Source organism: Pelobates fuscus, chromosome 4, assembly GCF_036172605.1.
Source record: "Pelobates fuscus isolate aPelFus1 chromosome 4, aPelFus1.pri, whole genome shotgun sequence".
Lineage (NCBI taxonomy): Eukaryota > Metazoa > Chordata > Amphibia > Anura > Pelobatidae > Pelobates > Pelobates fuscus.
The window spans coordinates 271,215,623-271,238,379 of NC_086320.1; the positions used below are offsets into that span (position 1 = coordinate 271,215,623).

General features: G+C 40.5%; 1 protein-coding gene across 2 annotated transcripts in view; it reads right to left on the reverse strand.

The window, feature by feature from the left end:
• CNTNAP2 (contactin associated protein 2) overlaps positions 1 to 22,757 on the reverse strand; it is a 1,581,556-nt gene that overhangs the window by 100,908 nt on the left and 1,457,891 nt on the right. For both annotated transcript variants that reach the window (XM_063452116.1, XM_063452115.1), the window contains exon 17: positions 321 to 539. In XM_063452116.1, the coding sequence (XP_063308186.1) occupies positions 321 to 539 (219 nt within the window). The remainder of the gene's footprint in view (positions 1 to 320; positions 540 to 22,757) is intronic.

A 22,757-nucleotide genomic window follows, 5' to 3' on the forward strand; every position in this document is an offset into this window, starting at 1 on the left:
CGGAAGTTCGCGTTCGCCGTTCGCGAACCGAAAATTTTATGTTCGCGACATCACTAGTGAGCACCATATCAGCTGGTTCACAAGTTGCCCAGACCTGCTCAACTTACTATGTCATACATGCATTATTAGATGTAAGAAAATAAGCTACTCAAAACAAAATCATCTGCAAAGAATGAAATGATGGCCACTATTTTGCTTTTCCCACTAGGATGTATATGTATGCAAGTGGTGAATTTTACTTTTTCCTTTTTAAAATTGTATATGATCCATTAAACCTTTTTTTTTTTTTTTAGTTACTACCGGACAGGGAATTTCCTTACCAACAAATAGCTGGCTGTAGAGCTCAAGTCGGGTGTGACCTTGGGTAGGTGCTTTACGCATCTGTAGAGGTAGCTGGTCCACCTGTAAGCTGGCCTCCTTTATATTCCTCTCTGCTTTGACTTGGTGCCACTGGTCATCATTCAGTGGAGTTGGAGATTTAACGATTAGTTCAACTGGACCATTTCCGACATCAAATGAAAAAGACACCTCGGTGTTGGCTGAAGTATTGAAATATGATGGAAAATTCGTTAAAATGGATGACCCCAATTCATCTGAGAATATATTTATACAATGAAAACAATTTAATTTAAAAACATCTTGCAGAACTGGACAACTAGAAGTTCCATGTGACAAGGGAATTTCTGTATCACCAGCCTGTATAAGATTATATAAGTGTTAGGTCTGTGATTTAGTAGGATATAGCCTCATAACAGTATAATAAAATAAATACAGTTCAGAGAATGTCAGAATCAGCAACATATTGAAACAGAGAAACCAGAAATGGTTACCACGAGAGTCCCAAAAAGTAGGTTCTCCACTAGCAGAAAGCATATTGAAGTGTAGTAGATAGTGGGTCCTATAGTCCAGTACAAAAATCCAGAGTCAATTGTGCAGTGAGAGGTGTAGCTTTATTCCATCAAAATGTCATAAAAATATGTATATATGACCAGTTCACAGGGGGTGTGTTACAGCAGGGAAAACACTAATGCCTTCCGAACCTATACTTGACCAAAAATGCATGAAACATGCTTGTGTTTTCCATTTTGTGCACTGTTCGTATTTAGCTATATATATATATATATATATATATATATATATATATATATATATATATATATATATATTTATATTTATTCAATTTTGATTGAAACAAGCTTTGATTTTGATTGCCATGAGTGAGTCTGGACCTTTGTCCAGGAGTATAATAGCCAGCGAAGTTACAGTTCTAACCTGATAATACAGACATTTGTATGGGTTTAGGCAAACACAATTATATGATTGAGCAGCACTTTCTCAAAAATGGTAAAATAACTCTTACACTTTATAGAGTTTATTTTGTGTATCCAATGTTTATTAAAAACATAAGATATATAACAATATTCACACAGACATCGTGGAAAGTGATCCTGAACAAAAGTCAGATTAAGATAATGTGCAACAATTTTGGAGATAATTAAAATGAATCAGATACTTTCAAAGACATATCTCTAGTTAGATTTATCCAATCTATTGCTAATTTTGTAAACATGGTGCTAAAATAATTACAGATACTCAGATTTTTAAAACAAACCTGTTACTTGCAATTCTATTTTTATAAGGACTGTCTTTATTCTTGGTTTTGCTCCTGCTCAAAAGGATTACTAGCCAAACCATTAATAATAGCCAACATGTTTCAGAGAGTCATTCATTTTAGTTTCAATCAATATTTTCTGTATCCACTATCATTCCCAGGAATTTAGATGAAACAGCTGTATCACTGCCCCACAAACAATATAAATGGGTACTGCAAAAGTTCATCCTACAAAGTATCACAACATACTGCATTTTGTTGCCTTTTGTGTCAACACACAAGTCAGTCTTCATCAGTCTTCAATCAGAAGAGTTAACTATGATTGTTGACTTTTTATCCCCAATACTATAATATTGATTTATATTGCACCACCAACTCCTGTGTAATATAGTCAGTTAACCTATTTAAGTAAGAAAGATGACAAATAGATGCCTATCATGCAGCAAGTAAGCACCTGCCTAATGTGTGACTTTTTATCACTTATCATTAATCAAATCCTATTGATCCTGCAACATTGTAAATGTCTTCATTATTATAATTTTTTTTTTGTTTGCTAAGCTTGAATGGCTTCTTGCTTGGGTGCTCCTGATATCTGTCTTGAGTAGACTCAGTATTAATCCGATACTACTTTTCTGGTGAAATGGATTGTGGGTCAAAGGAAAATTAATCAGTAATCACTTCCAATAGTACAATTTAAATTTGTGAAATTTATTTAACAATTTTTACATTGCACTGTTATGCAGAAAGTGATACATTGTTTAGCAGAATTACTGTCATCAAATATTTTAATATAGTGACGGTTTATATTTTAAATCATTATAAATAGATGGAACAAAAGAGTAATGTTAAAGGGACACTATAGTCACCAGAGCAACTACAGTTTAATGTAGTTTTTCTGGTGTTTACTCCCTGTCCCTGCAGACATTTTCAGGTAAATACTGCCGTTTTAGAGAAAAGGCAGTGTTTACATTGCTCCCTAGGGACACCTCCAGTGGTAGTCACTCAAACAGCCAGTAGAGGTGTTTCCTGTGTCATTGTGCAGCACTGACATTCAGCATATCCATGCTCTGCAAGGAGATGCTAAACTTTCCCCATAGTGATGCTTTGATTTAATGCATATCTATCAGGAGGTGCTGATTTAATGCATATCTATCAGGAGGTGCTGATTGGCCAACACTGAGTTTTTGCCGAGCATGTGCAATAGCCCCCCAATGCTTTCTTTTGGGGAAACACTGGATTGGCTGAGAGCGTCAATTCTGATGATCTCAGCCAAACAAGCGGATCGGGGGCAGGGCCAGTGGCAGAGGACCCTAACTGCTCTGTAAAAAATGTAAGTTCTAACTCTATTTAAGAGAAGCAAGGGGGTCAAGCAACCTTAATAGTGTTTTTGGCACTATAGGGTCAGAAAAACATGTTTATTTTCCTGAACCTATAGTATTCCTTTAACCCCTTATAGACGTCAACGCCGTCCACACCACTTACCTGATAGTGGCCATTCCCTCGCCGGCGATCACCATTGTTCCCGGTTTGGGGGAACTGACTGAGAACCCAGACAGTCCCCCCAGGGCCGCCACCAGAAATTTTGGGGCCCCTAACTCAGCTCAGGGTCTGGGCCCCCTGGGGCCCGCCTCCAATCCCGCCCACAGGGTCCGCCTCCAAATCCCGCCCACAGGAATACTCACAGACACAAAAACACACACTGATACAAAAGGACACAGACACACACACACACAAAAAAATACATACTAACAGACACACATACTGAAACAGAAATACACGCATATAGGCATACGTACTGACACACACATACTGAGACATACACACATATACAGACACACAGGCATACATAGTGACAGATAGACACATACTAACATACATACATACAGACACACATGCATGAGGACTTACACACACATACACCGACATCACATACGTACACACAGACATACATTAATTCATACTGGCATACATACATATAGACATACTGACATACTGACATACACACACAGACAGTCACAGACATTCTGACATACACACAGACATTCTGACATACATACAGACATACTAACATACACACAGACATACGTACAGACATTCTGACATACACACAGACATACTGACATACGTACAGACATACTGATATACAGACATACAGACATTCTTACATACATACTGACATACGTACAGACATACAGACATACTGACATACGTACAGACATACTGACATACGTACAGACATACTGACATACACACAGACATTCTGACATACACACAGACTTACTGACATACATACAGACATTCTGGCATACACACAGACATTCTGACATACGTACAGACATTCTAACATACATACAGACATTCTGGCATACACACAGACATTCTAACATACATACAGACATTCTGACATACACACAGACATACTAACATACACACAGACATACTAACATACACACAGACATACTGACATACGTACAGACATACTGACATACAGACATACAGACATTCTTACATACATACTGACATACGTACAGACATACAGACATACTGACATACGTACAGACATACTGACATACGTACAGACATACTGACATACGTACAGACATACTGACATACACACAGACATTCTGACATACACACAGACATTCTGACATACACACAGACTTAATGACATACATACTGACATTCTGGCATACACACAGACACTCTGACATACGTACAGACATTCTAACATACACACAGACATTCTAACATACACACAGACATTCTAACATACATACAGACATTCTGACATACACACAGACATACTAACATACACACAGACATACTAACATACACACAGACATACTGACATACGTACAGACATTCTAACATACACACAGACATTCTAACATACGTACAGACATTCTAACATACATACAGACATTCTAACATACACACAGACATTCTAACATACATACAGACATCCTAACATACACACAGACATTCTAACATACACACAGACATTCTAACATACACACAGACATACTGACATACGTACAGACATTCTAACATACACACAGACATTCTAACATACATACAGACATTCTAACATACATACAGACATTCTAACATACACAGAGACATTGTAACATACATACAGACATTCTAACATACACACAGACATTCTAACATACATACAGACATTCTAACATACACACAGACATTCTAACATACACACAGACATTCTAACATACACACATACATTCTAACATACACACATACATTCTAACATACACACAGACATTCTGACATACACACAGACATACTAACATACACACAGACATACTAACATACACACAGACATACTGACATACGTACAGACATTCTAACATACACACAGACATTCTAACATACGTACAGACATTCTAACATACATACAGACATTCTAACATACACACAGACATTCTAACATACATACAGACATCCTAACATACACACAGACATTCTAACATACACACAGACATTCTAACATACACACAGACATACTGACATACGTACAGACATTCTAACATACACACAGACATTCTAACATACATACAGACATTCTAACATACATACAGACATTCTAACATACACAGAGACATTGTAACATACATACAGACTTTCTAACATACACACAGACATTCTAACATACATACAGACATTCTAACATACACACAGACATTCTAACATACACACAGACATTCTAACATACACACATACATTCTAACATACACACAGACATTCTAACATACACACAGACATTCTAACATACACACAGACATTCTAACATACACACAGACATTCTAACATACACACAGACATTCTAACATACATACAGACATTCTGACATACACACAGACATACATACACAAATACAGCTAATTTTTCTTACCTTTTTTTGCAGGTGGAAGGCTGTGGCTGATGGGAGTCGGCGTGGCTCCTGCGGGCTGCAGGCCTGTCCTTCTTGCCTCCCGCGCGGTGCTGAGGGGAGGGGAGGGGAGGGAGCTGGGAGGAAGTGACGGCCACTTCCTCCCAGCAGTACTTTGCGGTTGGGATTTTTTTTTAAGGGGCCCGGTCGCGCTATTGCACGGCCGCAGCGCTGACCGGGCCCCTGAAGATACAGGGCCCATGGGGTGGCCCTAAGTGAGTGGGCCACCCGATGGGCCCCATCAGCATGCGCTACACGTGGGGCCCGGGCGGCCGGGCCCCCCAGGGCCGCCGGGCCCGTGACAACCGTTATGGTTGTCACCCCCTGATGGCGGCCCTGAGTCCCCCCTCTGCAAATGAAGTCATGTGATTGCTCTAACAGAGAGGTCACATGGCCGCAATAGGTGTCTGTGTGTCTGCCTGCAGAGGGACTGCCTTCGCTGTCATTCAGTCTCCCTGCTGCTGAAAAAATAAAAAATTATGTACGAATGGGCCTGTAAATAAAAGAGGGCCCACCAAGGAGAATTGTAATGCTAACTGGGTGTAGGTGGGTGGGGACAATCAACTGGATCGGCAGAGGTGAGTAGGGGCTGGGAGTTTATGTAGGGGACTTACTACTCCCACAAATTCAGGCCTAATGGCCTTTCTACTTGTGCTCGGAATTTAATACGTAATGGATAGTATCTGAAAAGGAAAGTTGGTTGTGGTGTGCGAAACCAACGTACGAGTGGGCCTGTAAATAAAAGAGGGCAAAAGAGAAGTTAGAGAAAAGACACACTTTATTGCATTTTACATAACCAAGTTCCTGAAGGCTTGACGAAGCTCTCTTTCTGGTCGTGGTATATATGTATGATTTATGGAGGATGTTTGTGCTAGAGGCTGATGAAGCGGCTCCTATGCGGAAGGAGTGCCCGGAGAATGAAGCCGGATTGTAACCCAGTTTGGATAGTAATGTTCTGACGTGTGCCGTGAATTTAGCCGTGGTGAGCGGGTGCCCTTGTAGTGATAAGAGTGGAGAGTCTGGTAAGTGCGCGTGATGGGTTGACCGTAGGTAGTCTAGCGCCTTGCCCGGACACCAGGCGTTATAGGTAGGAAAGAGAGGAATGATGGTGGGGTGTTGTGAGTGATTAGTTTTTGTTGAAGGGAGCGTAAGTACGTAGTGATCTTACACCTTAGTGAGGTGTGAAGCTTTGAGGCTGTGCGTGATATCCCCTTGGCAAACAACGGTGAACTCTCTGGGTCTGAGAAAACCGTAGAAAGCAAGATAAATAGCAGATTTAATCACCAGGTTTGTGTTGGGATCGAACGGGGATTCGTCAAGGAGATTGCTGAGTGATCTAAAGAAAAGCCCATCTATAGGCAGTCTTGTAGTGGTGAGTGGAACAGAAACCTTTAATATACCTTTCAAGACCTTTTTAATAGGATATGATGACAAGAAGGGGGTATTGTTAGGAAAATTGGTGAGGCTATGGTGCTGAACCCCAGTGAGGTAAAGTTTAATGGTGTTGTGAGAAAGTTTAAGATGTAAGTGGCAGAAAGAGGCAAAAGCCACCATGGTTTGGGTAGAAAAATCCAACCTTGTAAACCGACGTCTGCAGTGAATTTATTAAAAATGGTAAGTGCCCTATTGTAGGAGATAGCTGTGTTAGGTGATAGTGCTTGGTGAGTGAGAGTCTTAGCGTGGTGCATTAGTGCGCTCAATCCAGGATTATTTCGTGAAATCGAGGTGTCCTGGATGGCTGGTGGTGAGCCGTAGGGAGTGCCTGGAAGAATACCTGGAATTGAGAGCGAGAAAGAGCGTCAGCGGGCGTGTTGTGGATACCCGCAATGTGAAAACAAACTAAGTGAAACTGGACGGTTGCTGCCAGCCAGGTCAGCTTGATGGTAAGGGAAGATGAGCGCCCCTGTTTATGATATCGCAAGCCACCGAGTTGTCAGAATAGCATTTTACTGCCTTGCCGGACCAGAGATGACCCCAGGTGTGTGCGTCCGCCACAATGGGGTAAATTTCGAATAGGGCTGAGGTCTCCCTGAATCCTGGCAAGGCATCCATCTGAGTGGGCCAGTGACCCCTGAACCAGTGGTTCCTGAAGATGGCTGCGAAACCAGTGTTGGCTGCAGTGTCTGTGTGAATGATGGGTGAAGAAATGGAGAGAGGGGGGATAAACATGGAGATACCGTTCCAATCTGCCAAAAACTTCCCCCACATAGCTAAGTCAGCCTTGGCGTGGGGGTCCAATGAAACTGGGCAGGAGTCCGGTACCCCGTGGAGCAGGCAGAGAAGCCTGGATATAAAAGACCTTCCCTGCAAAATGATGCGCATAGCGAAGTTAAGGGATCCCAGAATGGACTGAAGTTCCCTTTTGGTGCATACATCACTCTGCAGGAACATGTCTCTCTCCCCTCTCAAGTGGATCAGTTTGTCGTGGGGAAGGCTAGCTCAGAGGGTAACAGAGTCCAGCTCTATCCCCAAAAAGGTTTGTTTAGTTGTGGGGCCGATAGTTTTTGATGGGGATAATGGTACACCAAGTGTGGAGAAAAGTGCTGAAGTACTGCGTATAGCGGTGGGTGTTTGTGCCCCTGGCTCTATCAGTAAGAAGTCGTCTAAGTAATGGATGACAGAGTGACACCTGAGGACGTTCAGAAGCAGCCAGCATAGAGTCTCAGCAAAAATATCTAACAGTTTGGGGCTGCTTCGAGAACCAAAAGTAAGTAATGTGGAAAAGTAGTACTTTTCTCGCCATTTAACACCGTGCAAATGCCAGAGTGAGGAGTGCATGGGTAGTAATTTGAAAGCATTTGTTAGGTCCGTTTTGCTGAGCGAGGGGCGACTACCAGTTGAGATAATGGATTGTATGGCGTCGTCAATTGTTACGTACTGAAGTGAGAATTCGTCTGTGGGTATGAGTGCGTTAATGCTGGGAACAAAAGAGGAGTGCAGTGCCGATAAATCGATAATTAGACGTTTTTTTATTAGAATACTTGTGTACTGCGACACCAATGGGATTAGTGCTCCAGGAAGAAAACGGTGAGGAGGTGAATGGGGCCGATCATGAAACTGTTAGAAACTTCGGAGGAAAGGAGAGTGTCTGTGGAAACTGGATCTTGGCATGCTGACAAGAGGTTGGGACATTCTAGTGTGCCAGAGGGGATGGCTACAAGACCCGTGAACTCCACCAGATGCCTGCTAGGGTGTGTTCTTAGGTAAAAAAACAGGTTGTCGACATTGATGTCGGTTAGTCATTTGTTATGGGACAACCTGGCCGGGCACATGGTCTTGGTATGCGCCCTAAAGCATATGGAGCAGATGTGCAACAATCTACAGGCGCTGAAACTGCAGGAGCCTGCGTTGAAATTATTGCACACCTGAGCTTTATCTAAAAAGGAGATTGGCCTACCCAGCTTATCCCGTTGAGCACCCGTTGATTTGCTGTGAGGGGTGAAAGTGGGTTGAGGGGTGGGAGTGGAGGTGGTAGGATCGGCTTCGGAAGGACATAAGTTCGCCGTATGGGATGTAGAATTACATACGGCGCAAGACGGGGGCCTGAGACCAGCGAAGTGGCGACAGAATAATTCTGTATCCATCTGACACCAGTTAATTCTGACATTAAACTTTTTCAGATGGGTCGCCACCTTCGCTGATACCGACTTATGATAGTCGTAAAAAGAGGAGCCCCCGTCCTTGATGCCTAAATCCACCACTTTGTGGAGATATAGGTCTAGCTCCTCTCTTCTGTGGGGATACAACATGCAGATGACATCACGGTATATCCCGAAGGCTATCACAAACTGAGGGATGGATAGTTTCTTGTTAAGCCTAGGGTCTCTAGTCTTAAGCACCACTGAGATGTTCCCGTAATTGTATGCCCTGTTCTCCAGTATGTCTTGGGAGGCTCTAAGCAGAGACACCAGACACACATCCTTCCCGTCTAGCAAAACAAAGAAAATAAATCCAAAGGTGGTCTAACTAAGAGACAACCATGAGGACAATTACCCAGTCCAATTCCAATAGTAAATGTTAACAGGAAAGAAAATAATAAATAACTTTATTAAGGTATATAATACAATGTATACATAAATACCAATCTAAATAGATAGAGTCAGTTAAGAGGACCCTTAGCCAGAGCACTATTTAGTTAATCTCCTTTCTATTTTAGAAAGGTAGCTCTCTTAGTAGGCTATTAATTAGCCACTTCCATTTCGTGCCTGGCCTCTCTTCTTTCCTCTCTGTCTCTCTCTATTTAGACTGGTTACCATTAGTTTTTATTTTATTTTAAGTTTGGTGTATTTTTCTATTATAGATAAGTCTGGATTGGAACACCCTTGAAGGTGTTTCCCAGGAGTATAGGGTTGGAACACTAAGGGTGACTACTTGTGGAGGAGTTTACTATATGTGGGGCTATATGAATGTGAGATTATGATCCACACATTCCATTACCCACTACTCTCCACCTAGCCTCTCCACCCATATTAGTGTTTCTAGACCCTTAGCCCAAGCATCATTGAGTCATTATTATTTTTCTTTTCTTTTTAGAAGGATTATATACAGTAGGCTACTATTTAGCCACCTATCTCTATTTTTGATGGTGGGTTATTCCTCTTAACTGACTCTATCTATTTAGATTGGTATTTATGTATACATTGTATTATATACCTTAATAAAGTTATTTATTATTTTCTTTCCTGTTAACATTTACTATTGGAATTGGACTGGGTAATTGTCCTCATGGTTGTCTCTTAGTTAGACCACCTTTGGATTTATTTTCTTTGTTTTGTTTCATTACCCTAGGGTTACCCTTTCTACCCAGTCTAGGTGACCATCCCTTACCTAAGAGCCGGTAATAGGGTAGGGTTTTGTCCTCCCTGTTTTCTGGTCCCTTAAGGTTTCATCTATCCTTCCCGTCTAGGATTTCTTTCCTGATGGAGTCTGGGATGGAGTGAGCTGGTGACTCAAAAGGAGATATAGCTGTGAGTATGGGGGGGGCATTGTGGTACAGCAGGGACTGCCGGGGTGGAGGCTGGAAGGCCTGGGGTGTTACCTGGGGAGGCGATGGCGCTCTCCACCTTAGATAGCCTGCTATTCAAAGTCTGCAGGTTGGCCAAGATTGCTGCTAGGGCATCCTGGGTGGCCGTGCCAGCGCTTGGTGGCTGTCCTTGAGAGCTAGTGCCTGGCCTAGGCTCAGGGGCTTCGTAGGTGAGAAGTCTGTAAAGTTCCGCCTTTCTAGCCGTAGCTGGAAAGGGGATTCCCCTGAGCCTAAGTTCGGCCGTAATTTTAGGAATAGTCCATGCTCTCAAGGACGTGGGAGTTGAGGGGGTGAGAGATTCGCATGAAGACTCTGGTCTGATGGGCGTAAACGGGATCTGTTTGGGCAACTCATCGATGGGAGCTGGTTCTTGAGACATTCTAAAATGAATTAGTGAATGAGATATTAGAAGGGGAGTAGGACAAGGGGGATATGAGGAGGGTCTTTTAGATGAATTGGACTGAAATGCTAGTGCCAAAGTGAAAACCTTAACTGTGAGTTGGTGATAGGTGAGGCCCTGCTAATGCCGAGTGGTGGTGAGAGGCTCTAACTATGATTTGGCTTAGGGAAATTCATGGCCACAGACGTGGTGGCGGGGTTTTGGCCTCTCGGTGACTGTTAAGAGAATCAAAAACGTGTGGCCGTGACAAGTGAGGCCCTGACTACAGCCCTAGTAGAAGGGCGAGCGAGGCGTCTAACTATGATTTGGGTGTGCGGCCGTACCTCCGTGTTGAGGTGGGAGATGGCCTTGCGTGACCAGAATTTACTTGGGTGAGCTAGGGCCGGAGCCTGGACCCTGTAAGCCAGTTCACTTGTAATCTATGGGTTAAATTGTAATTCTGGTGTAATGTGTGGATACTAACCTTGGAGGTGGTTATAACTGGATACTTGAACCTCTGAGTGTTTTAAGTAGAGTGGCTTGGCCGCTGCTGATCTCGTAGAAGAAGCCTAAGGGTAAAGACAGATGTTGATGTATTTGAGCGTAACGTAGGGGCGTTTGATTAGTAGTAAGGGTTGGCTATAGGAGCGCAACATGAGATCCTGAGGTGAGGGATCTGAATGATTAGTCTAAGACTGGGACGAGTTTACGTTATAGGGGGAGGCTGATTGAGGCCTTGTGGTAGCGAGTGCTATGAACGAGTAAGAACGTAAGTACCTGGTAGTGTGGCTGGGTACCAGGTTAGGTAGGTTGGGTAGTTTCTTGCCGTAGGCCTAAGTAGAAAAATTTAGAGAATTTAACACAAGGGCGTAGGACCGTGAGCTAATAAATAGAGACCGCATTAGGTCTTGTATGAAAGGTCCCGTAATGAGTAGAGAACTATACCTTGATTTGTTGTACAGGTACTTGGATGAGCTTAAGTGTTTTTTTACAGAGAAACCGGAGGAGGCCTAGAATACATCTGGAGCTATGGATTAAACCCATTGAATATTTTATAATTAGCGAAGGCTGTGACAGTATGTTTTAAATAACCAATTTATTCTTTGGCAAGTTTAGAGTGCATGCTGTTTAAGGCCTTGACATGGTTGAAACTAAAGTAAGTAAATACTATACCTGGGTTTGTAAATACAAGAACTTGAATTTGATAACTTTATGCAGAAATACAAGACAAACCAGGCAATCTTTGGAGCCAAAGAAATGTAACAGAGGCTAAAACTAATGACTGCGTAAACTAAGGAGAAAACATAGCAAAATAAAATGAAAATGTAGGGTTTACCAGTATTACCCCAGAGGATCGTGTTATTAATTAATACATGTTTGTAATGTTGTACAGGGCTGGCATGGAGTTGAAGAATTCTGCCAATTTAGTTGGGTGTCAAAACGGATTTAATAACTCATACTGACAGGTTTAGTACAAACATTTAAATAACCGAACGGAAAGTATATAGAAATATGTGTTTTATATAGTTTGTGTGCACGAAATGCTTGTATTTGCATGAACAGGGATCGGTAGTTTTAGACTGTACGGGGGACCTGCTTAGGTTAAGTATAGTGTGCATTCGTCTGAATCCGCACGAATAGAAATATATGCATGAATCAGGAAAGTATGCGAGGGATGAACAGAATATTGCCCGAACGGGTAAGTATATATGTACATAGTTCGTTCGTATGAACGAACGATATATCAAAATTGTAACGAATTGCACCAACGTTTTACCCGGAAGAAGGTCGGCAGTTTAGACCGTACAAAGGACCCATGAAACGTAAGTATAGCTGGCGTTCGACTAATTTATTCGCACGAACGCGGAAATGCGCGAACAGGTAAGTATACTTGAACGGGTAATGTAAAAGAAAAAGGGAGCCTACCCCTACGTTTTTAGGCCCGAACGGAGGGAAATAGCCGAACGCTATTTCCCTCACTAGCTTACATGAGTGTGCCGGTCTCGTGACCGGGAAGCAGACGGGTGGCAGACTGCAGAACGGCAGGAGAATTTCAGCTGGACACTTCTGCTGCTGGTGAGCTGTTTGGCGGGAAGCTCGGACCGGAAGTGCTGGTTGCTAGGAGACAATCAACTGGATCGGCAGAAGTGAGTAGGGGCTGGGAGTTTAAGAAGGGGACTTACTCCTCCCACAAATTCAGGCCTAATGGCCTTTCTACATATAAATATATAAATATATATACAGATATTATATCTATATATATATATATATATATATATATATTATTTACATATAATGTCATATTAAGTGTGTTTTCAATTTTGGGTCCTACCCCCTATTGTATCTTGGGGCCCCACCCGCCGTTCATGGGTGGGGCCGAGGGAGGACACTAGGTCCCCCGTTTAGTTTAGTGGCCCCCCACTTGGTGCACGAGTGGGGTCTCGGGCTGGACACTTTTGCTCCCCATTAATTATTTTTATAGGTGCCACACTAAGGGGCACTTTATTAGAGTAGTGGAGGTCTTTTTTACAACAATGAGCAGCTACTGGCTGCTCAATGTTTAGTAGACATGTTGCTACCCGCGGTGTTGCGAGTAGGGAGAGATTACTAATACTAAGTAATCTTTACTTAGTATTAGTAAATTTTACTGAAAGACCAGTCTAGGTCTTTCAGCCTTTTAGTAGATAGCTCCCTCACCATCGGCACGAATAGGATTGGAGTTTCATCCATTCAAATGAAATTCCGATCCGAACAAAAAGTCCTGAAAAAAAGTCCGGCTCTGCTCTCAGCCTCCCCTCACCAGCTCACAGGCAGTGAGGGAGGCAGGAGAGGACCCGGGGAGCTATTGCCAGCAGCTCCGCCGGGTTCCTCTCGTGAGATCTGAGCGTTGCCGTGGCAACGCTCAGATCTCGCGTGAGTGAACTCTAGCCCTGCGGAGTGAACTCTAGCCCTACACACATACAGCACCCACACACATACACAGCACCAACACACATTCAGCACCCACAGACATACACAGCACCTACACGCATACAGCACCCACACACATACACATCACCCACACACATACACAGCACCAACACACATACACATCACCAACACACATACACAGCACTAACACACATACAGCACCCACACACACATACAGCACCCACACACACAGCACCCTTACAAACACACAGCACTCTCACACACATTACACAAACAGCACTCTCACACTCACACAGCACACTAACAGTACCCTCACAAACACAAACAGAACCCTAACAAACACACACAGCACACTACCAGTACCCTCACACACAAATATAACCCTCACACACAGTACATTTACAGCACCCTCACAAGTGCACACACACAAACAGCACCCTGACACACAGTACATTCACAGCACCCTCACAAGCACGCACACACAAACACCCTCACCCACATAGTACACTACCAGCACCCTCACACACACATCACACTAACAGCACCCTCACACAGCACACACACAACTTTGTGTCTGTGTGTGTATATATGTGTATATATATATATACATATATACATATACACACATATATATATCTATATACGCCGCGTGTGCTTGTGCTTTAGGGTGCACACCCTAATGCAATAGGCTGCGCACGCCTATGAGTGAAATGATGGAGTGGTTTAGAGGCTGAGCATGAGGGAGTTGCAGTAGTCAGATATAGTGAAAATGTGGAAATGGATAAGGAGTTTTCCAGATGAGAATGTTAGAGTTGGAGAATTATGTGGACAATAAAGAGCTGTAAAGAGACAGATAGAGTGGATATAAGTACATTATATTTAGTGGAGAGATAAAGATGTCACCTAGGTTGTGAGCTGTGGATAAGGGTGATGATGTGATGACAAGTGGTAGAATGGAAATTGATAAAAAAAAAAAAAACAACACTGTTTTAGCTAGTTGTATTTGAACAAATTGTAACAACATTCAGAAAATGAAGAGGTACATGAAAAGGTGGGGAAAGATAAAAAAAACCCTAAAATGGGAGTTATACCTTCTGGAAGAGGGATGGGTGGAGTAAATTACTAGTGGAAAGTAGCTGTGAAGGAATGATCAAGAAAGTATGATGATAATTAAGAGATGGCAGTACCAGTGATAACAAGGATAACCATGGTTGAGAGAAGGGTTGGATGGTTAACTGTTTGGGAGGCAGTGGAAAATGGAAGAAAACTCACAATGCTGTGCTTTTCTCTTGAGTGTGCAGGCCAAAATCCACGAAGGATGACTGTGATAATATAATATATATATATAGTATATTTTGACATATGGATTTATAGTTCTGCATTCTAATTATTAAAAATATATAATCCCATATGGATCGAGTTTGATGTTAGCATCATACTTGGATCAAGTATACTTTTCAAAATCATATTACTTTTAGCTGTAACTTACATTAACTGTAAGGAACATAGGCAAAAAAACAAATCCCAGCAAACAAACAAACAAAAAGTAAAACACAACAAAATTAGAATCACTAGTACCCCATCCTCATAAACAACACACTTTATGATCCTCACTATTCTCCAACTTTCTTTCTTAAAATAAATGTATCTCAAAATGAATGATGCAGCTTAAATCCTCATTTATTATGTGACTGCAATTATTAAAGTCACATCACTGCCAAATTACACTCAGCAGTAAACGTCAGAGCAATGCTGAGGAACTGTGAACAAGAGCGTACTTTGTTTAATGTAAAACAATGGGATGTTCTGATGAGCTTGGAACCTACTTATTGCTTCCACAATTAACACCAGGTGGCTGTGCTCCGGTTGGCAGGTGACCACCAATCCATAAATACTGCTGTACCACTAAGAAAAGTGGAGATTGGCCTCTATGGAAGTTCTTCAAGTAAATATTTATATGGGCAATACAAAGAAATAGCTATAACTGCTATAATACTATGTTCTTAGTTACTATTTTTTGGTATAGATTGCTCTTTGTTTCTTTGTTGCTATTAATTATCCGAAATCAGAAACTTCTGCCTTGAGAACGACATTTACTATAGCACTTACATGCAGCATACAAAGAAATTTTGGACAGGTAAGAACACAGACATGCTAAAAAAAAGTAATGATAAGGTAAAGTGTAACATTAAAGTTAATCAGAGATACAATCAGAACACCGATTCAAAATGGACAAAAGGTAGTTTGGAATTGATAAAATTATGGCTTGTGGATGCATTGTGGAAGATAACACAGAATCTGAAACGTTCTAAAATCAAATGCCTTGAGCAGGAAATTCCTCCAGTGGCTGTCTGTCTGATAATTATTAGAGGCATGTTCTTGGACATATGTAAACATTGCTGTTTTCCAGAAACTGCAATGTGTTGCATTGTCTGAGTAAAGGGACAACATCTATGCACCAAACCTTCTTTATTAAGATATGGTGGTTTTGGTGCTTAGTGTGTCCCTTTAAATGTCCAGTTTTTTTATAAATGATTTTACTGGATAGCAATCTCAAGTATCGAATTGATATATATGAAATTCTTGGAAAATTAAATTGGACTTAGTTTAAACAAAATAAGTGCATGATCTATATTTTTTATTTGTTTTGACGGCAGGTCAAAGAGATTTAGAAAACACATTTAAAATGACACTACGTTTTTTGTTTAACTACAAGTTAAATGAAAAAAAAATTGTGTATACAAAAGAGATTCAATATAGTACTCTGCAGCTTTCTTGTATCTTTACAGTTATTTATTTTCCATGCTCAGTGCATACAAATGGGATCGTAGCGGAGGAATTCTCAGCAGCGCAATAGAGAATTTCATTGGTTTCTGACTAATAAAGACTTGTCAAAGGTTCCTTCAATTCCTCTCCATTTTATACTCTTATCTCTAAAAGCCATGCAGGATGCTAACTGAAAGAACACTGAGTTCACTTCACACATCACTGTCATAAAGATCCAAAGTAATCCAGATTCAATCACTTTATCATGAGAGTCTCAGAATTTTTTTTATTTTTTTATTTTATTTTCCTTTTTTTAAAATAGAGGGAGTAACTCCTTAATGGCAGTTTAGGGGTTAAAAGCCGGATTAGTAATATTCTAATTTATTAATATAATATACAATTAAGCTAAATTACTGTGACTAGTTGGATGCTTGTGTTTTGATACGAACTGACAATTTAAATATTTAATTATTTTGGGGTATAAAATGAAATCAGAATAGTTTGATTAATTTCCTTATTTGAATGTGATTTTAAGTGCATCTATCACACATAATAAAATTATATGTATGTGGGAACATTATATATTATTGCCATATTGTTAGCAACGGTACAGTTTATTTTTTTCTAAATCATCTTCATTATTTTGTAAATGAATCATTTTAATTTTCAATTTGTATAAAATATTACAATAAATATTTTTAATATATAGCTATAAAAGCCTAGAATACTGGTAGCAGGCTTTGCACACTCACAATGCATTTTTAAATCTCAAGGTGAATTTATAAGGTCTCCCTGAACAAATGAAAAACAGGCAGAGGGTAATTTAACATTGTGTTGTAACATTTAGGACAAAATAGCCAAGTCAGAAAAATAAACTTCAATTCAGTCATATATGATAACTATTTTTTTTGTGCAAAATAATACACAACAATTTTAGCAAATGAAACTCCCCACTTTAAAGCTATGTTTGTTTTAGTGCTTTTTTCATTTAGTTGGGGAATATCTTTCTCTGGAGATACAGAGAAAGGGACAGCGCTAAGAACACTTACTAGAAAAAACAATAATAATATCGGGAGGCAGCTAACCCCAAAAGTAGGGATCCCTCTTCCCCACTAATGGAAACAGAAAACAAAGTAAAAACAATAGATGGGGTAGTGCCACAGAATAATTGTCCACTAGGGTACAGTAAAAAGCAACTTAAAATAGTAAAGATATATATGTCCAAATAATAAAGTCCAGAGGTCAAATAAGTCCAAAAAAGTATTCCAATGTAGATGCAAATATACACTTGCCAGAGGCTATTTGCGGGGTTCCTCTACGGGATGTCAGAGAGGGTCAGCAGTGAATCCGTATATTTCAGATACAAAACTGAAAATTTGTGAAGATTCATCTGGCCATTTATTTCCATCTTCATATATCCTAGATGGTGATTGTATCACTCACGCTTATTTCATAGAGCAACTAAATTGCTCCATACAATGTAAGTACGTTGTAATTTCCATCCTACACGTTGTTACAAGCGGATAGCAATATATTATCTGTTTTTGAATTTTCACTACATGCTCTACTGACAATTATGGAAAGAAAACATCTACCACATTCCAGAGTGGGTACTGTATTGCTCCATGCTGTTTTCTTCAAGATGACTGTGAATCTCTGCACTTGAAAGTATGTTTTTGACTTTTGTCCCATTGCCAACCTGATACAAAATAGACTACACTATTAGTATCCCCCTTTTTATAGGATTTTGTTCACATATCATCAGTGAGATGCTTCAATCAGGCTGTGCTCAAGTCTACACCCAGACACATTGCATGTCCTGCACGTTTATCTATCTGCTACATCACTGACAGTGATTATATTGTCACATGCTGTTATTATTTATACAGCACCATCAGATTCTGTGCCTTCGTGGGCACCTATCGATACTAGTAACTGAGCTAAACTGGTACACTGAACTGGTAGAATAATCTATGATAATAGATCAAATGAGATAGTCCGTAGAGAGGTCCTGGGAATAGCGATATAGCTAAGAAATATGCATGTAGGGTAGCACGAAATATATAAATATTTGCACCAGGTCCTGTTTAGCTCAGTTACTAGTATCGATAGGTGCCCACGAAGGCACAGATTAGTGCAGTTGTTCATTATTTAGAGACAGGTGCCCTTGAAGGCACAGATCAGGACATCTACAGAGATTACATGTTATCTATGACTATTAGATGTGTTGGCTAACTTTCATTATATACTTTAAATTTGTGATATTGCTAGAGACCTATATGCATTTCATTCTTTGATTTTGGGTTTCTAGAGTATGGTACTATATCTGGTCTTTTGTGGGGCATTAACCTGGTTAGCTGCTCCTATTTATCAGCAACATATTTATGCTATCTTCCCAATATAGCATGTAATACCAGTTGTGTATACCCTTATGCAGCATTTTCTTTGTGCTGCTTATAGAAACATAGAAACATAGAATGTGACGGCAGATAAGAACCATTCGGCCCATCTAGTCTGCCCAGTTTTCTAAATACTTTCATTAGTCCCTGGCATTATCTTATAGTTAGGATAGCCTTATGCCTATCCCACGCATGCTTAAAGTCCTTTACAGTGTTAACCTCTACCACTTCAGCTGGAAGGCTATTCCATGCATCCACTACCCTCTCAGTAAAGTAATACTTCCTGATATTATTTTTAAACCTTTGTCCCTCTAATTTTAGACTATGTCCTCTTGTTGTGGTAGTTTTTCTTCTTTTAAATATAGTCTCCTCCTTTACTGTGTTGATTCCCTTTATGTATTTAAATGTTTCTATCATATCCCCCCTGTCTCGTCTTTCCACCAAGCTATACATGTTAAGATCCTTTAACCTTTCCTGGTAAGTTTTATCCTGCAATCCATGAACCAGTTTAGTAGCCCTTCTTTGAACTCTCTCTAAGGTATCAATATTCTTCTGAAGATGTGGTCTCCAGTACTGTGTACAGTACTCCAAGTGAGGTCTCACCAGTGTTCTGTACAACGGCATGAGCACTTCCCTCTTTCTACTGCTAATACCTCTCCCTATACAACCAAGCATTCTGCTAGCATTTCCTGCTGCTCTATTACATTGTCTGCCTACCTTTAAGTCCTCCGAAATAATCACCCCTAAATCCCTTTCCTCAGATGTTGAGGTTAGGACTCTAGCAAATATTCTGTACACTGCCCATGGGTTTTTACGTCCAAGATGCATTATCTTGCACTTATCCACATTAAATGTCAGTTGCCACAACTCTGACCATTTTTCTAGTTTACCTAAATCATTTGCCATTTGGCTTATCCCTCCTGGAACATCAACCCTGTTACATATCTTAGTATCATCCGCAAAAAGACACACCTTACCATCAAGACCTTCTGCAATATCACTAATAAAAATATTAAAGAGAATGGGTCCAAGTACAGATCCCTGAGGTACCCCACTGGTGACAAGCCCAAGCTTCGAATATACTCCATTGACTACAACCCTCTGTTGCCTGTCACTCAGCCACTGCCTTACCCATTCAACAATATTGGAATCCAAACTCAAAGATTGCAGTTTATTGATAAGCCTTTTATGTGCAACAGTGTCAAAAGCCTTACTGAAATCTAGGTAAGCAATGTCTACTGCACCACCCTGATCTATAATTTTAGTTACCCAATCAAAAAAATCAATAAGATTAGTTTGGCATGATCTCCCTGAAGTAAACCCATGTTGTCTCTGATCTTGAAATATATGTGTTTTTAGATGTTCAACAATCCCATCCTTTAACATGGTTTCCATCACTTTCCCCATTACTGAAGTAAGGCTTACTGGCCTATAGTTGCCCGACTCCTCCCTATTACCTTTCTTGCGAATGGGCACAACATTCGCTAACTTCCAATCTTCTGGGACTACTCCTGTTAACAATGATTGGTTAAATAAATCTGTTAATGGTTTTGCTAGTACACCACTAAGCTCTTTTAATAGCTTTGGGTGTATTCCATCAGGTCCCATTGACTTATTTGTCTTTACTTTTGACAGTTGAAATAGAACCTCTTCCTCTGTAAACTCACGTGTAATAAATGACTCATTTATCCTTTTTTTAACGGAGGTCCCTTTCCTTCATTTTCAGCTGTAAATACCGAACAAAAATATTCATTGAGGTAGTCAGCTAGACCTTTATCCTCATCTACATACCTTCCTTCTTTTGTTTTTAATCTAACTAATCCTTGTTTTACTTTTCTTTTCTCATTTATGTATCTGAAAAAAGTTTTGTCCCCCTTTTTTACTGACTGTGCTATTTTCTCTTCTGTGTGTGATTTGGAAGCTCTTATAACTTGCTTAGCCTCTTTCTGCCTAATCTTATAGGTCATTCTGTCTTCCTCACTCTGGTTTTTTTTATAATTACTAAATGCTAACTTTTAGTTTTTTACTATTTTGGCCACATCTGCGGAGTACCACAATGGTTTCTTGAATTTTTTGCTTTTACTGACAAGCCTAATGCAATTTTCTGTTGCCTTCAGTAGTGCAGCTTTTAAATAATCCCATTTCTTTTGGACTCCATTTAAGTTGCTCCAGTCTGATAATGACTCCTTTACACATATTCTAATTTTAGAAAAGTCTGTTTTTCTAAAGTCTAAAACTTTTGTTTTTGTGTGGTGTGACTCAGTCACTGTTCTTATATTAAACCACACTGACTGATGATCACTGGATCCTAAACTTTCACCTACAGTAATATCTGATACCAAATCTCCATTTGTTAACACTAAATCTAGTATGGCCTCTTTACGAGTTGGCTCCTCAACGACTTGTTTTAGAGACAATCCCAGTAGGGAGTTTAGAATATGTGTGCTTCTGGCACAAGTAGCTATTTTTGTTTTCCAATTCACATCAGGAAGATTAAAGTCACCCATGATGATAACTTCCCCCTTCATTGTCATTTTAGCTATTTCTTCAACTAGTAGATTATCTAACTCTTCAATTTGTCCTGGGGGCCTATAAATCACACCTACACGAATTACTGTGTGATTACCAAATTCTAACGTAACCCAAATGGACTCTATGTTCGTCTCACTAACCTATTAGGCTAGATTTTATGCTATCTTTACATACAGGGCCACCCCTCCCCCTTTCTTGCCTTCCCTGTCTTTTCTATATAAAGAGTACCCTGGTATTGCTATGTCCCAGTCATTTTTTTCATTATACCATGTCTCAGTAACAGCGACTAAATCTACACTATCAGTTGCCATTATTGCCACAAGTTCATGGATCTTATTCCCTAAACTGCGAGCATTTGTAGACATGACTCTAAGCTTATCATTTTTTAACACACTTGCTACAGGCACCTTCTGTCCTTGTTTTGGGGGACAATTGGATTGATGTTTTATCACCCTTTTGCCCCCCCCCCTCCTAGTTTAAATACATCCTAGCAAAACCTCTGAACTGCTCACTGAGAACATTTGTTCCCTTTTGAGAAAGATGCAAACCATCTTTTTGTACAGTTTATTTCCATTCCAAACAGAGCTTCCATGAGAAATAAAGCCAAATCCTTGCTCCCGACACCATTCACCAAGCCACAAGTTAAAGTCCCTAATACGCATCCGCCTGTCATTCTGAGTGTTATGCACAGGCAGAACTTCAGAGAACGACAGTGTGGAAGCAACCTGCCGTATATCATTGGCAAAAACACTAAAAACGTCCTTAACCTCTGAAACCTCCTTGCAAGCCAAGTCATTTCCCCTTCCTGCTTTGCTTGCTTAACAATATTACAGATACGTCTCCTGTCTCTGTGAGCAGTAGCTCCGGGAAGACACCTCACAAGACCACCATTGTCCATCTCCACACCTCTTATGATGGAATCCCCCAACAACAACTGCTTTCTATTAGGCCTCACCATAGTCTTCAAGCCTCTCTGCACAACACCACTAGCCTCAGTGCCTCTCTGCACAACACCACTGGCCTCAATGCCTCTCTCCACAACAGCACTAGCCTCAGTGCCTCTTATATTGTGTCTATTTCAGTATCCTAATAGATTTCGCTACAGTGTGTTTATACATTACGATCCTGCTACACAGCTGGTTTATTGCAACTGTATTACGTGCATT